Below are 15,227 nucleotides of genomic sequence, written 5' to 3' on the forward strand. Positions count from 1 at the left end.
ACATTTTCAAGTGAAAAAAAAAATAGTTCTGAACTAGTGCAAGAACCAGAAAGACTGCCACACTGATTTAAAATGTGGTACTATTAAAAATTAAAAAAATACTTTGCAAAGTCACCCATATACACGATACTATCCAGAAATTTTTGAAATATATTTTGCTTTAGGACGTTGCAAGCTACAAGGCATCGCTTTAAAATTTACTCAAGAAAACTAGTTGCTTATACATTGCACAGCAAGTGGCGAAGTGTGGTGCCAATCAGGTGGCCGCATTTTTACCTCACGGGCAAAATGCATCTTTTTTTTCGCCGACCAGTCTTCTCGAGTTTTAAAAATAGGCAGAATTAAAAATAACAAAGCATTTTCAAAACAAGCGTGTCTGTCGGGTTAAACCAAATTTAGATTGTTGCCTAAATAGCATAGATCGGTACTACCACACCTTAACGCATTTCCAAAGCGTTTTGCACCTATTTTCCTAAGTTTGTGAGGCTTAACAATTACGTGTTTCAAACAACACATCTGATCGCTCAGGAATGAAATATATGGTACTTGTCAATTTAGACCCAAACTTTTAACGTTAATTGTAACAAAAACACAAAAAATATAAACAACAATGGAAGTATGCGTCACAAAATACATCACTTAGGCGTAATGAGATAATTATTTGAATACGAAGAGATTATAGAAAGAATATGAAAATTAATTACAAAATTTGATGATAGATTTATGATCGTGCTGATACTTGTGACAGCTTGAGTTAAGACTTTAGCGGAATGCCGCTCCGGTACTGATTTTTTTACCCCCAACGGCTACTAATCCTGCTTACCCTACTGGTCTGGTAATGAGATAACAATAGTTGAAAAATTTCTCGTTTACTACAGTCATTATAGTATAGTGCAAGGGTGGGCAACCTACCACCTGCGACCACATTAAAAATACGTATTTTTTTATCGGCCGGATGCGATTGATGCGTTACATACCTTACACAAAAGAGTTTTTATATTAAACGCCGATAGTAAATTGTTTATCATCACAAATAAGCATTGTTACGTACAAAAGAATATTGTGCGTTTGTAAGTACTGTATAGTTTACTTGAAATTGCAACCACCCCCGAGCCTTGAATACGATTCACCGTAAACAAACAAAAAGAGATGTCATTTTTGAACACCCTGTTCACTCGGCTATCCATTTGAACTGTTTGATTTTAACTCACTATGCTTGTTACAAGTTTGTTGCTGTGTGTTTCACTGCTCGCCACACTCACTTTCTTGTAACCTCTAAACACCTTATTATACGATATGCATTGCATTTACCCATCATCACCCAATTACCCAGACTCTTTTGGCGCCTCTTAAAGTTTTAGCGCTGCGCAGTTATGTGTCAACATATGTTTCATATTTAATCTAAGTAAGGTGCTAGTTCAACAACAATTAGGAATAGCAACATTACAGTCACAACAATAAAAATTGGACTTACCCATTTGGTTTCCATTTGCCAAAACATATAACATACTAATCAATGTTATTCTATAATTGCCCTTTGCAAACATGTTATAAAAAATATCTCAAAGCAGCCTGCGTAAACACTTGATTAACAAAACATTAGTCAAAACCAGGTAATCTTTTTGTGATAACGGTAACTTGTAGAAAATTTCCTGTTCCATATATTTTTGTCTATTTCTACGATCATCCTGCACGTTTACCTATGATTGGGGTGATGTTGAATTGTCAATAGCATTAGCTTAATAACAAAACTTTGCTCAGTTTTATACTTCAGATACAAGCATTGGTTTGTCTTCTTCTTTCCTAGACGAATGGCGCTTCAAGTGACCATACTCGTCAGGAGGGGACTTTTAGTATAAGCTAAGTATAACAAAAAAAAATCCTTGTGTCTTTAGGACCCACCCAAACCTTTTAATAATGGTCGTTTGACAACAACGAGCATGCAACTGCGAAAAAAACCTAAGTTTGGCTCATACCTAAGACCAATGGTTCCCAAACTTTTGACACAGTGGGACCGGTAAAAATTTTGAACAATTTCCACGGACTGGCAAAAAAGATCTTAGTGAATGCAACAGCTATTTATAATCTTTTTGTTCACCAAAGTTGTCGTTGCGCAACATAATGCAAAATAAAGTCATAGCCCATGTATTTAGGACAAACATTACAACCAAACGGCAAACTTAAACAACAAAACGTCAATTCATTTACATATAAATCAATGTTAGTGTGATGTTTGCTGGTGGGTCGCAGCCAGTATGCGAGGCAAACGAGGCCTCAACAAGGTTTCTGAAACTCGTAGCTCCGCTTCGGCATCTAGTCGATTTCTTTGTTATGTTTTAATTAAAGTTAGCGATGAAAAAGATTTCTCCCACAAGCAGCAGATTGAAATAAACACCAATAATTTTGTTGATTTGTGAGTTAGACACGGATATTTGTTTTCAAAAAATATCCAGAATTGTGTTAGTGGTTGTTTTTTGTAGCTGGACTGCAAAGTAGAATCAGGAGCACAATTCAATCAGACTTTCTTTTTCATAGAGTTCAAAGTTGCATGTGTTGACATCTTCGTTGAATGGATTGTTGATCCAAAGGTTTCTACGTCGAAGATCTTCATGGTCCGGAAAATAATAGTTAAAATTGTTAGCCAACTGTTTTAAGTGTTATCTTGCAATGTTCAGTAACTCTTTAACATTTACATCAACACTGTTCAAATACTCATTTCAATTTGGAAACATAATTGTGTTTTTTTGCACAAGACTATCATAAAGTGCCAGCTTGTTTATGAAAGCATATGTCCTGTTTCTCAGTACAAATATATTCGTACAAAAGCCTTGAAGTATTAAGCTCGTTCACACATCTAAATATATTTGCCAAGTACGCAAGCTTACACAACCACATCTCAACCAACAACCCAGTAGCCAAAAATGTGCTTTTGGGGAGTTCATTTCTCTCGATAAATGTGTTGTTTCTTCAAGAAGTTCGAATAGGCAAGAATCAAAGGAGGATCAACTGCTCAGAGAAAAGCAGTTTGACTAGACCAAACACAATCCAGTACCTGAAAAAATATGCTGAAGAAAAAATAGAAATGGTAAACATGGCCGTGACCTATAATTTCGTAAGGTGTGTCACACATGGAAAAGATTTACCAGTGAGTTTCCACCTTTATACCGATGTACAAGTATGTGACTTCAAACGGTTTTGCGTTCCAGGTTAAACAGTATTTTGCAGAGACAAAATATTTAATTTGCAGTGGATAATGTTGGATTATTATCAGCAGATCTGCAAGGGTTGTTTTTTAGGCCGTTGGAAACAGCAAAAAAGTGGCTGATTATTTCAGATATGAAGCAAATCTAAGGTGTTTCTGTCAAAATTTGCCTGATTTTTTCTTTTGTCATCGTATTTCTTTTCTTCACGTATTTTCGGTTTGTTTATCATTTATCTAAACGCATTCTGTTTTTGTTTACACTTTGCTTTTTTAAGTTCTCTGCTGCAATGTTGTTTTTGAGTCCATCATATAAAGTTACGGTTAGCATTTTTTTAATTAATTATTTTCTCTTTTTTTTTCTGTTCCTTCGTCATCTGTTTATCTGGTTTCCTTTTTCATTTCCTTATGTGCTTTCGGTTTGTCTATCATTCTTTCACCTGTATTTCTTTTCATAATCACGCCTTGTTCACACATTGTTTTTTTGTCCTATTTTTTCCCCATTTATTACCGGTTTTTGTTATCGTAGTTCATTGTTAGCTGATCTTTTTACTCTGGTTTTCCTACCACAATCATCTTTTTCGTCCCGTGCCCTTCTTTGTTTCTTTAGTACATTTAGTAGTAGGCTACACTTGCTTGTCGATCCATCTCTTTTTCGTTTTTGTTCTTTGCTTAAATGTAAATTGGCAAATTTTTCCGATGGGTGATTCTTTTCTTACCTTTGTATGTTTTCTGTTTTGTTTATTCATTTGATTGCCTGTTTTGAAATCAAGGGTGGGTGACAATGTGACCTTAGGGTCTTTCGCCACCCTGCCGCTTAAACAGCGCAAAAATAAAATTACTACTACTTCTACTGATGAGCCTCTGGATTACGTAGAACATCGTTTTTTTGCCACTTCTGAAAGATCAAGTGTGGAATTCAAAAAAGGAGGTTGGATACATTTAGATAAACAAAAAGTGTCGAGTCAGCAAACCATGTTATGAAATCAAAAACTGACTGGAAACAACCAAACCTGCCATAGCTTATAGCGATGTTGCATGAAATCGTCACAAGTCAATACACAGACGTCAAAAAAGCAATCGTGGGATTTCCACTTTGCACCGGAATTTAACGTTTTAATGTTAGAGTTACACGCATTTTTAGATTTATTAATTTTATGAAACGAAAAAACAAGGAAATCTGCATAAACTTACAGAAGTGCCACCGAAAACTGCTGGAAAAAAGAAAAAGAAAAAGCAAAGTATGCGATCTCACAAAACCCAGCAGCAAAAGTGACGGGTTGTTGTATGGTTTTTCAGAGTAGGCTACTTTGTTACGACATTTGTTGATGATGTTTCTTGTATTCGTTTGTTTGTGTCTTGTTTTAAGTTCCTTTATGTCAACACTAAAGTCAACACAAAACTTAGAGGTTATTTGGAAACCTGTTTCCATATGTTTAGTTTTGTACATTAGATTTTAATATTTTTTAGTAGTTGAACTTCAGCCTCATGGAATTTGATTGCGCCAAAACGGGTCATCTGTAGCATGTAGATTATCGTCAAAACAAAACGAGTTACCTGCAGCATTTTAGAGCTATGTTGCACCTATCACAAGTTTAGTCGCATAAAAACGGTTAGCTGCACTAAGTACGAGTTCCGTCGAGTCTAAACAAGTTACCTGCTGTAATCGAAGTATCTATAGCAAACAAGCAAAGTACTGCACTAAATACGAATTTAGTTGATTCTAAACGAGTTACTTGCACTGACCAAATTACCTAGCCATTACCAAGCATACCGAGAGAGGTACCTGGAGCACCTAGTAGTGCACCAAGCGGCCCAGTGGTATTTGAAGGCACTCAAGTTTGGCAACCCCGGGTTAAGTGTTTGTAAAATAGACCGAAAAGAAGATAATTACTTATCTGAATGAATAACTAGTGCGAGGAGTGGGTGTTTATAGGGTGCGTCGACGTCAAAGTTGAACGTTTAAGAAATAATGTCGTTGATAATATCGATGCCCAAGAACGAAATGCAAACCGTCAGAGGGCACTGAACAAACAATGCGTACCCTCTACCCGGCAGGATGTAACTGAATGGGCAGGAACTTGGCCGAATGGTCCGGCGCGCCTGACCCATATACAGACATAAAAACCCTGATCGGGATTCGTCCCCGGGAGAGTCCTGGGTTCGAACCCCGTGAAAAAAAAAAAAAAATTAAAAAAAAAAAAAAAAAAAGGATGTAACTGAATGAACTATGGATTAGAATTAACTTCAGAACGTATTTTTGTGTAGTAGCGCTTGGACTCGGAATGTGTACATACGGTTTACAATATTTGTTAAGCTTGTTATTTGTTGTATTTACCAGTAATTTTTAGAAATCAGTATTGTAGTATCGCTTGTAAGTATGCAAGTGCATTGCTTTACAACACCACATACACTATTTCTGTATGTAAATATGCAAGTGCATTGCTTTACAACACCACATGCATTTTAGCGTTAGATTTATAACTGTTTGTCAGAAACTTACATGGTATTAATTTTGTGTTCTGGCAGGAATCTCGTAACAATGATCACATTTATTTTTAATTTGTGTGCTGTGGTTTTGATGCTCTCCGAACAAGACTTGTTTGCTGGTAAGTTGTGTAAAGTACTGTGTGGTTAAAGCATTTTTTTAGAATGATCAGAAAACAATTTCTAAAGCAAGAATTTAATGATTCTAGATGCACAAGAAGTGACTGTTACTGGATTTAACAACACCAATACCAATACTGTGTCAATTGGCTTTCAGCCTGTTTTTGAAGTATCAGTAACTATAGCTGCTGTTACCTCTTGTCAGTGGAATTCAAACTTACATGATTCAATTTTATTTTATTTTTCTGGCTGTGAGGATGCTTCCACACTCTCCCCTGATGATGTAACATGTACTGAAACAACAACAACTGCAACATCCACATACAGAATACCAGCAATTACTGCTGACATTACTGTTGGTGTTAGTTGTACCCCTAACGGGGCTGGATCATTTAGTCTCCAAGCTGAATGTAAGTAAAACTTACCCATAATTATTAAGTTTGCTTTTTTTCAACTCACAATATGTACTTGACAATATGACTCAGAGTGAAGCAAAACACCTTAGAGAGTATCACATCTTATATTGCTGTTTGTTGTTACTTTTCATCATAGAACCAAAAATTACCTTTCTTAACCTAACATTAACTGTTTAGACTGCAAAAACCTCACACTAATCGGAGTTATGAATGATGTCCCGGCAAATCAAGGATACCTCAGTACTCATACTTTTTCATGCATGGAGCCAATGTACGAAGGAGAGCCAGTAACTGCTGTTTGTGAAGCTAATGCTCTATGGAATTTGACATTACTGTTTTGCTCTGAAGGTTTAACTTTTTATTATTTTGGCATACTGTTTATTTAATTGGTTGTCTGCAACAACAACCTGCTAGCATTGTAAAGGGAATTAAAGACCATGTATTTTATCAAAAAAATGTCCATTGTATTTTTTCAACATTTTTTTTCAGTTTTAAATCCACTTCCACCTGTAGTAGTGTAATTGTTCTAAAAGTTAATGTTTTGTGTTTTTAAGAATTTCCTGTGACATATAGTTGCATAGTATTATACATAGAAATCAATTTGCACGAATTGTCTTTTTAACCTATTTAAACTCTCTAAAATTTATTTGCTTTTGAAGTTCCTAGTTGTAACAATTCGGAGATAAGGGCAACTAGCACACATGAAGCACCACCTCTTGGCATAACCTACTCACCCAACACAGTAAGGTTGAATTGTATTGGAAATCATACAGGAATAGTGACATCACAGTGTTTACGGAGTGGAATGTGGGATATTACTGACAACTGCAACGGTATTTTTTTAGCATCTATGTGCTTATTCACAATTTTTTTTAACAGCCTTAAAAAAGCATTTATTTGTTTGGACATAGAAATTTGTTAGCGTTTCTGATTTCATACTTGGACTTTTCAACATGTTTGATGTATTTTCAAAACATTTTGTTTAAATTTTGTTTTGTTATGTTCATAATTTAGTCCTATTAATGGGCTGCTAATTCAAAAATTCACCTTGATTTACAAGCATCTGCTTTCAGAAATAGTATATACTTGTCATGATAAAAACACACATATATATATAATTCAGATCAATACACTGGTTAACACCATGTTTTATTTTGTTTTTAATAAATTTCCAATTGTAGTTCATAGCTGTTTAAGTAAAAAAGGCTTGGAAATTGTAGATATGCTTGGGCAATTTGATCATACAAGTAGTGTATGTACTGGTAAACAATGAATTTACATATTGGATACATATCGAGTGTATTTACAAATCAATTTTGAAAAACATTGAAATGGTCAAACTAAATTATAGCGAACAATTAGCAGGCTTAGATAATATCACCAAATGTAGATACATGATGTTGGAATTTTTCAGGGACATGCATTGAAAGGTTGATTCCATCAGATGTTTCATTCACCAACGTTTTGGTTGGCATTTCACAAGTAGGTGAAACTGTGAATATCCCTTGCAATGTTGGATATACCGGCACTGCAACAGCAACATGCGCTGGTCCTGGCCTATGGAATGTGCAAAACTGTTTGGGTAAATATTGTGTTGTACTACTTATGTCATATCAAGCACCTCTGTAGCTGCTTTTGTACATTTTAGCTGTGTGTGAGGTTTTTCCAAGTGGCACTATGAATGAAACATACTGCTCTGCAAACACCAGTTTTTTGTCAATAACTGAAGAAAGTCCCTCTACTGTGCAATGTTGCAGAAATCCAGGTGCTACTGCAACAGCTAGTTGTTCTCACCTGCGGGAGGTAACTGTGACTTTGGATTGTTCAGCCTCAGGTATACATACATAGATATAATTGTGTGTGAAATGACATGTGCACTATACAACATGGCTTGATTATACATTTTGACATGGTTACTGCAAGTGTTTTCAGCAAAATGCCAGTGGTCCCTTTCTTTATTAAATTTTGGTGAAACCTGTGGTTTTTTGTGTGTGCATAAAACATGTCAAACATTATCTGATTTATTAGTTGAACATTAAAAACACTGCTAATTAAGATCAATACATTTAAAATAATGCTGTCCTTTTTTCTTCTCTGTGTGATTGTGTGTTTAAAAGTTATATTTAGTTTTTTTTCTCTGTCATAATTTATGCATGTCTTTCAAGTGGTTGTTTTTTATTTATTTTTTGTAATTTTTTTGTAAGCTAGGATTTTACAATCCAAATTATAACAACATAAATATATCTGTTAACTTTATTTATGCATTAGATACTACACCTGCTTCTGTAAGTAGTACTGACAGAGCAACTGATAGTTCTGTTGCTGCTTCAGTAACTTCAGTGTATGTCAGTAGTTTGACAGAGCAAACTACTTTTGTGTCAGGTAGTATTTGCATGTGAATAAAATGGCAAAATCTTTTAGCTTAAAAACACATCCGAGCTTATTTGGTCACTAGTTGCTATCAATGCTTATCTATAGGTAACGGAACAAATTTTCCTTAACTTATTGTTTGTACTGCATTACATCAGCTTTTCTTAAACTTTTTACTGCATGGCACACTTATAAAATAAGCAAAGTTTTGAGTGATACAGTCAGGTAGTCATTGACTTGGATTATGGGTGCACCTGGCATCCACTCACGACACCCTATTTGCGAATAACTGCATTTTATGGTTTTAAAACAGATTTGAGTCCAGGATATTAAAGATTTTGCGCCTTTTCAAATATAAAAATATATTTAGGTGATCTCTTAACTTGGTTATAGTGGAAAGCTACTGTTTATTTTCGAATATAATAAGTAACAACCTGAATTAGTCCATACTTGTCAGAGTCAACGGAATCTTAAAAGTCAAGTTCAGAGTCAGTATGCTAATACTATTAAAAAAAATACGGTGGAATAATTTGTCTTTGTGTACTGTAAAACAGAAACATGAATTTAAGCGATAGCGTTAGTGAATGGGCATGTTTTCTCATTTGCAGTTTTGTTCAAATATATCAACAACTTTATTTAATTGTTAAAATTTGCATTTATGTTTTTTTAGTTTTTTGCATTGCATGTTGTGGTGATTTTTATTTTAACTACATGCATGCTTCAATTCGCAGAGATTTGAGATTTGTCTTATGATTTATTTATACAATACCACTGTTTTTTTTTTAGTGCATGTTTAACCAACCTGTACTGTTTTTGTTTAAAGTGTTTGAATATTTTACCATTAGTGATTCATTTTTAGAAAATACAGAACAAACTGAAACAGTATTAACCCAAACAACATTACCTGCTACTACTGGTACAACTGACAATGGGGGTGTTCTCAGTACATCTGAAGGTGTTTATACCATTACCACAAAATAAAAATGCCTAAATAATTCAAGCATGATACAAATGATATGATAGGAGTAGAAACAAAAACTGCCAAAATAGTTTTCCTTAGCACTTTATGTCTTAGAATCTTGTAAATTTAACAGCTATTTTCATTACTGTGTTACTAAGTTATAACAGATAATTAGAGCATCAGAAAAAAATTGACTATTTTAACACCCTTTTAATCATCTCCAACTGCTCTTATAGAAATCAAAATTCATTATCATCCCAAACTTTTATAATCCTGTGGTGAATTATGATGTGGTATACCAGATAGTTTTTAATCAGTGCTCATTGGGTAGTTTTTTCCTAATTCTTTTAAGCTTTATTTTTAGTTTCTTTTGATGTTTATCAATTAATGTAACTGCATGTGTTAATGGTTTTTATTTTATGTTAGATTTAGCAGTAGATACATTATGGTTGATCGTATATCATATGTGGTTTATTGTGTTTTGTTTTCTGTAGTTACTTCCACTGGTAGTTCTGTTAGTACTGGTAGTTCAACGTCTAGCATTAGCACAGGTACTGATTAGACTACATAAAACACACTTGTCCTATAACTCAGTTGTCCAATGGTTTGTGCAGACAACTTGCATATGTAAAGCATAAAAGTAAGATAATACAATCATATTTTCTACATATTTAAACACGAGCATAGTATTCTGACATGGTAATATATGTATAGCATTGATAGTGTACTGCTTGATGTTTTTATCATGTTTAGGCATTAACAGTGTTGTTTACAATGTAAGTAATGTCTTTACTAGTTTTAAAATTGACTGATCACGATCTAAATTTCTTTGCAATTAAACAGATATGTCAACTGATACTACGTTGGTGAAAGGTAATTTGTGGGTGTCTTGTAATAATTTGTTGTACTAATGGAGATCTGCTTTGGCATAAACAGCTTGATAATGTGATGTTATTTGTCTCTTTTACCACTATACATTTGCATGTTAGTTTTTTATTTACCAAAACAAAAATTTACTGGTAAATGAAAATGTTGAATAAAATCAAACCCATTAAGCTTTAAATCCAGGGGTTCTTGAACTTATGGGTTTGACGCTAATTATTTAATCCTAACACCCCTAAATAGTTATTAGTCAATAACTGCATTTTTTAGATTATGCCCATGAGGGGCAATCGACTAAATGTATCTGCATGTTTTTATGCTTGGCTGCATGGCTGTGTTATTTCAAAAGGTTGCAATGGGAATTTAGGATTTTTGTTGGCCCTCAATTTACATATTGCTAATTTTTTCGGTCTATGTTAATTTTTACTTTAGTTTTAGACACCAGTGGATGGAATTTTTACAAAACATACCACAGAATTGATATCTTTATGCATAGTATTTTATTGAGTTGAAAATAGCAGTGAAGAACTATAAAAAGAAATTAAATAAATCAATAGCAAAAATGGATTGCTCTGTCATTTTTTAAATTATGACAATTCTTTTACAATTTGGACAAAAATGCTTGAACTATAAAAGGAGTCAGATAGTGTGTTTATTTGCATACTGAACTTTCTAGCTATTACTTCAATAAACAATAAATCACCTTTTCCAAGCAAGTTAGCATGACTTTCTGCTTTTATGGGACCACTGGCAATCTTAATATTATTTGTACAATAGTTTTTAGTTTTAGACAAAAAACTTGTCATTTGTTAATTTGGTCTGTTGTTTGTATTTACAGAATCACAAACTGGCAAAATTGTTGGAGGTGTAGTTGGATCCATTCTTGGTTTGATTGTGGTGGTTTGCATCATATGTTGTTTTAAGGGATGTATCAAACGAACCAAATTTGAATGTGCCAAAACCAAATTGTGCGAACGCTGCGCCTGCCTTTGTTGTGTGTGCTGCATTTGCAAGGTACATGGATTCACTTTATGCGAAAAGGAAAATAATGACAAAGGTAAGTAAAATGCCAAGAAATAAGCTAAAACTAAATACACAGAAGAACTCCTGATAGACCACTGCTTGGGATTCAGTTTAAAATTAAATTAGGATTGCAATTCCTGTGTAAAATGGATAAAGCCCAGATTGCAATTAGATTTCAATAAATACCTTGATTTTCCTCACCACTTAGCTTTGTTTGTCATGTTACAACCTTAAGAAAGGATTGCTATACTGTTAGAAAAATTGTCACTGCTAAAATTGAAAATCAAAGCCATATTTACAATTCTCAAATAAAATTGTAGCAAAGGGATCAAAAGTTGCACCAGAAACACAAACTATAGAAATGTGAAAAGTTGCAAAAAAGACAAAATAGGTAGGAGCATGGTTTAACTCAGTGATTCCCAAACAATTTCAAACACATACCAATCGAACGACATTGAGCAGTGTTTATAATGTCAAAAAATTTTGCTCATTTGCAAGAACTTAGGTTTCACTACAACAGCTGACATCAATAAAACATTCTCTGTTAGGTCATAACTGTGTAAATTTGAATATAAGTAATTATGGATCAAGAATTCACAACATGCAGGTTTAAACTTATTTTTTCATAAATTCTTGCCACCTAAAATATGCTTGTGTATCATCCGAAAAAGGTCTTCATGTATCACAGTTTGGGAAACACTGATGTAACTGATACTTTCTGTACTAGTTTTATTTCTTTTGATACATTTATTGCATGTTGTACTCTTGTGTTTGTTATGGTTTAACTGAAACCTTTTTATAATGCTAATGTCACTTTCTTCTGTTTTCTATCAGTTTAAACCAGTGGTTCTCAATTTATTGTTGTTGAAGCCAAAAGGTAGTTTTTCAAGGGTGTAAGGTGCAGCAAAAAAAAAAAAAAAAAATTAAAAAAGGAATGCAGGTGAACAGAAAACAACAAAAATCTAAATAGCTACTTTTTTAATAACGCCTCTCCACAGAAAAGCTCAAGTTCTAACTTTTAAGACACAATTATCTTTGTTTGTAATTATATAGGTAATAAATTGATTAAATAATTACAGTGCTTATATGTAATAGATTATAATGCATGGTAATATTAAACTGTAGTGATTTTCTGACATCTGGTGAGGGCATAAAAATGTAGTTGGGAGCAGCATGCGGCCCTGAGAGCACGTTTGAGAATCATTGGTTTAAACTGGAAATAATTTAATTTAAGTTTAGCAGTTTGCATGCTACACTTTATGTCCAACTTGACTGCAGCTAATTGTATAATGAGCTTTGCTCATAGGTGTACAGATTTTTTTTACCATTCAAGTTTGTAAGTCTAATTCAAGTAAGCGAAAATAAATCTCATTCAAGTTTAAAAAATTATGCCTAAGTTTTGTTTGTACATTACTAGAAACATTGTAGTATTTAAAGCAGAGATCAACAACCTACAGCCTTCTTACAAAGTGGCTAATTATAAAAAAATCACTTAATAAATGAAAGTATGTGTTTAAACTCTGCTGAGGGTTTTACAAAGCTTGAATTAGAAACAGTTGCCACTACTATGTCTGCGGGATTTAAAAAAAATCAGTAACTGATGGACTTGGGTTTGTCCACTTTTTGTTATGATGGCGAAATTTACCTATCAATTACACAAAATTCAAGAAGTTTAATACCATGTAAACAGTAATGAGAATGGAATTACAAGTGAACAGTTAGTATGGCCTACTGCGAGTGGTCTGGGTTTTGGCCTGCCACATGTGAAAGGTGACAGACCCTGGTGAAAAGAAAAGAAATAAATACTAAGTAAATGTTTAAGTGCTATTTGTATTAAAGTTGTCAACTCCAGTAAGAGGGCTTTTCAATTGGACTTAATACTGTAAATTTAATGGTGAAAATAACCGCCTAAATAGCTGTATAAAGCGACATGCTTTATTTTTGAAACATTATAGCAAAATGCTCATGCCATCATCACTGATATGAAGGCCACATCAGTTACAGCAGTTTATATATCACTGATGATGGCATAAGCATTTGCCGAAACGTTTGAACAATAAAGCATGTCACTTTTTATGTCTAATTGGGCCGTGATTTTCACCATTAAACGTATGAGTAGACCATATATACTGTAAACTTAATTTAAAAATATGTACTTTTTTATGGCAATGAAGGATGTGTTTTTTATCAGTGTGTATCTACTGGCACCATTATTGACTTTATTTTGAAACAAATGTGGTAGTGGATACTATCAACATCTAGTCATACAGTTTTTAATTTAGAATGGAGTATCTAATGACTGTACAAGGCTTATGTGATATTCAAATTGAACTTTGAAGCATGTTGAGTAGAAGGACTTCTTTTTCTTTTAGGAGTTTTTTGTAAGAAAATAGAAAAAGTCTTATTAAATTTTACAACTTTCAGAACATGGTGAAAGTCGAAATGGCAATAGCCTTTTTTGCTGAACAACCTTCTGATGGTTTTAAAATGGACATAAAACTGACAAAACCACTGTAATTAAAAGAACAATGATAACATCTATGAAACCCACTGTAGATAAAAATGATGACAGTGAAAACACACCTCTCTAACTAAAGGAATACCAATGATCAGAAGCCAACTTCCAACAAAAAAAAACTGTACATTCAAAAATACCAACATCCCAAACTTTTCGTATTCTTGTTTATGCAATTACTTTTGTCAATAGAGTTTGACTGGTTTTTCTTAACCGTTTATAACTTTCAATGTTATTGTATTTTTTAATATGCAAGGCACATATTGCACCAAAATCAATTTAAGCACTTAATTCAAAACTGTAACAATGTAACAAACATTTGATTTGTTATGCTATTAATAATCTTTGCACTTTTAAGTAACATGTACACTTTTGAGTCTTTTGAAAAGTTATGTCACCCATTGTAATAAGCATTCAATGCCTAACTTAATCCAAATTAGTGCTTTTCTTTACCTTTTAAAGTATTTTTTTATGTTATATGTATTATTCTGTTTCACACCGCAAAAGCTTTTTAAAAGTTCATTTTCAAAACCGCTGTAAGTTTTTTTTAACAAGTGTAAAGCTGTTTAAACATATTTCTAATGCGACATATGTTAAGTTGTTTTGTTTATCTTCTTAATATTGCAGCCTTACATTTTATACTTTTTTTAGCAAACATTAGTATGAACAACAATGTTTCTGTAACTTAAATTTGTTTTGCACACTCATTGATTTTGTGACAATCAAGCCCTTTGGAGTTATGAACTCTTTTAAAAAAGAGTTACAAACTCTTTAAAATGTTCCACATACACATATTTGTGAACTATGTTTCCAGTTTTTAAAACTGTCTAATTTGTACTATCAAACACCAAGTAGCATATGTGTCTGATATATGTTTGTAACCAATCTTGCCTTTTATACTCGTTATGTATTGTGTGTTTACATTATTAAATAAAGCTATGTATTAATTGCTTGTCATGTAACAAGAACTCCTTAAACAGTTTGTTTATTGCAACAATGGCATTCAAAGTATTGTCAAACCGTTGAAATAGTTTTGGCTTCAAAAAGGCATTTCCTTTCATGTTTTTTTATGATGACTTTGCATATGAGTGTTTGTTTCTTAATTACCTGCTTTGCCTCATGGTATGCGCGCATACCTACAATGGTCTGCATGGTCCCTTCAGAGCTGATCCCAGTTATGACTTCATGTTTGTCTTACCTATTGACTATTGAAACCGGTTTGATAGTTTTGATTGAGCTGCCATTGTTCGGTTT

General features: G+C 33.5%; 1 protein-coding gene across 5 annotated transcripts; it reads left to right on the top strand.

Annotated features, from left to right (window-relative positions):
• Window positions 1-5,739: 5,739 nt before the first annotated feature.
• On the top strand, window positions 5,740-14,910 carry LOC145214901 (uncharacterized). Of its 5 annotated transcripts, none has more exons than XM_080083521.1 (9): window positions 5,740-5,808; window positions 5,896-6,216; window positions 6,400-6,570; window positions 6,882-7,055; window positions 7,637-7,804; window positions 7,871-8,056; window positions 11,274-11,492; window positions 11,779-11,849; window positions 14,015-14,910. In XM_080083521.1, the coding sequence occupies exons 1-8, from the start codon at window positions 5,742-5,744 to the stop codon at window positions 11,823-11,825; spliced, it is 1,353 nt and encodes a 450-aa protein (XP_079939647.1). In that variant the 5' UTR covers window positions 5,740-5,741; the 3' UTR covers window positions 11,826-11,849; window positions 14,015-14,910. The 5 variants fall into 5 exon arrangements, with proteins under 5 accessions (XP_079939647.1, XP_079939646.1, XP_079939648.1 ...); XM_080083520.1 differs by lacking the exon at window positions 14,015-14,910 and adding an exon at window positions 13,883-13,944; XM_080083522.1 differs by lacking the exon at window positions 11,779-11,849 and having other exon boundaries at window positions 13,883-14,910.
• Window positions 14,911-15,227: the final 317 nt, after the last annotated feature.

The sequence above is a fragment of the Phallusia mammillata genome, chromosome 2 (genome assembly GCF_965637545.1).
Source record: "Phallusia mammillata chromosome 2, kaPhaMamm4.hap1.1, whole genome shotgun sequence".
Classification (NCBI taxonomy): Eukaryota; Metazoa; Chordata; class Ascidiacea; order Phlebobranchia; family Ascidiidae; genus Phallusia; species Phallusia mammillata.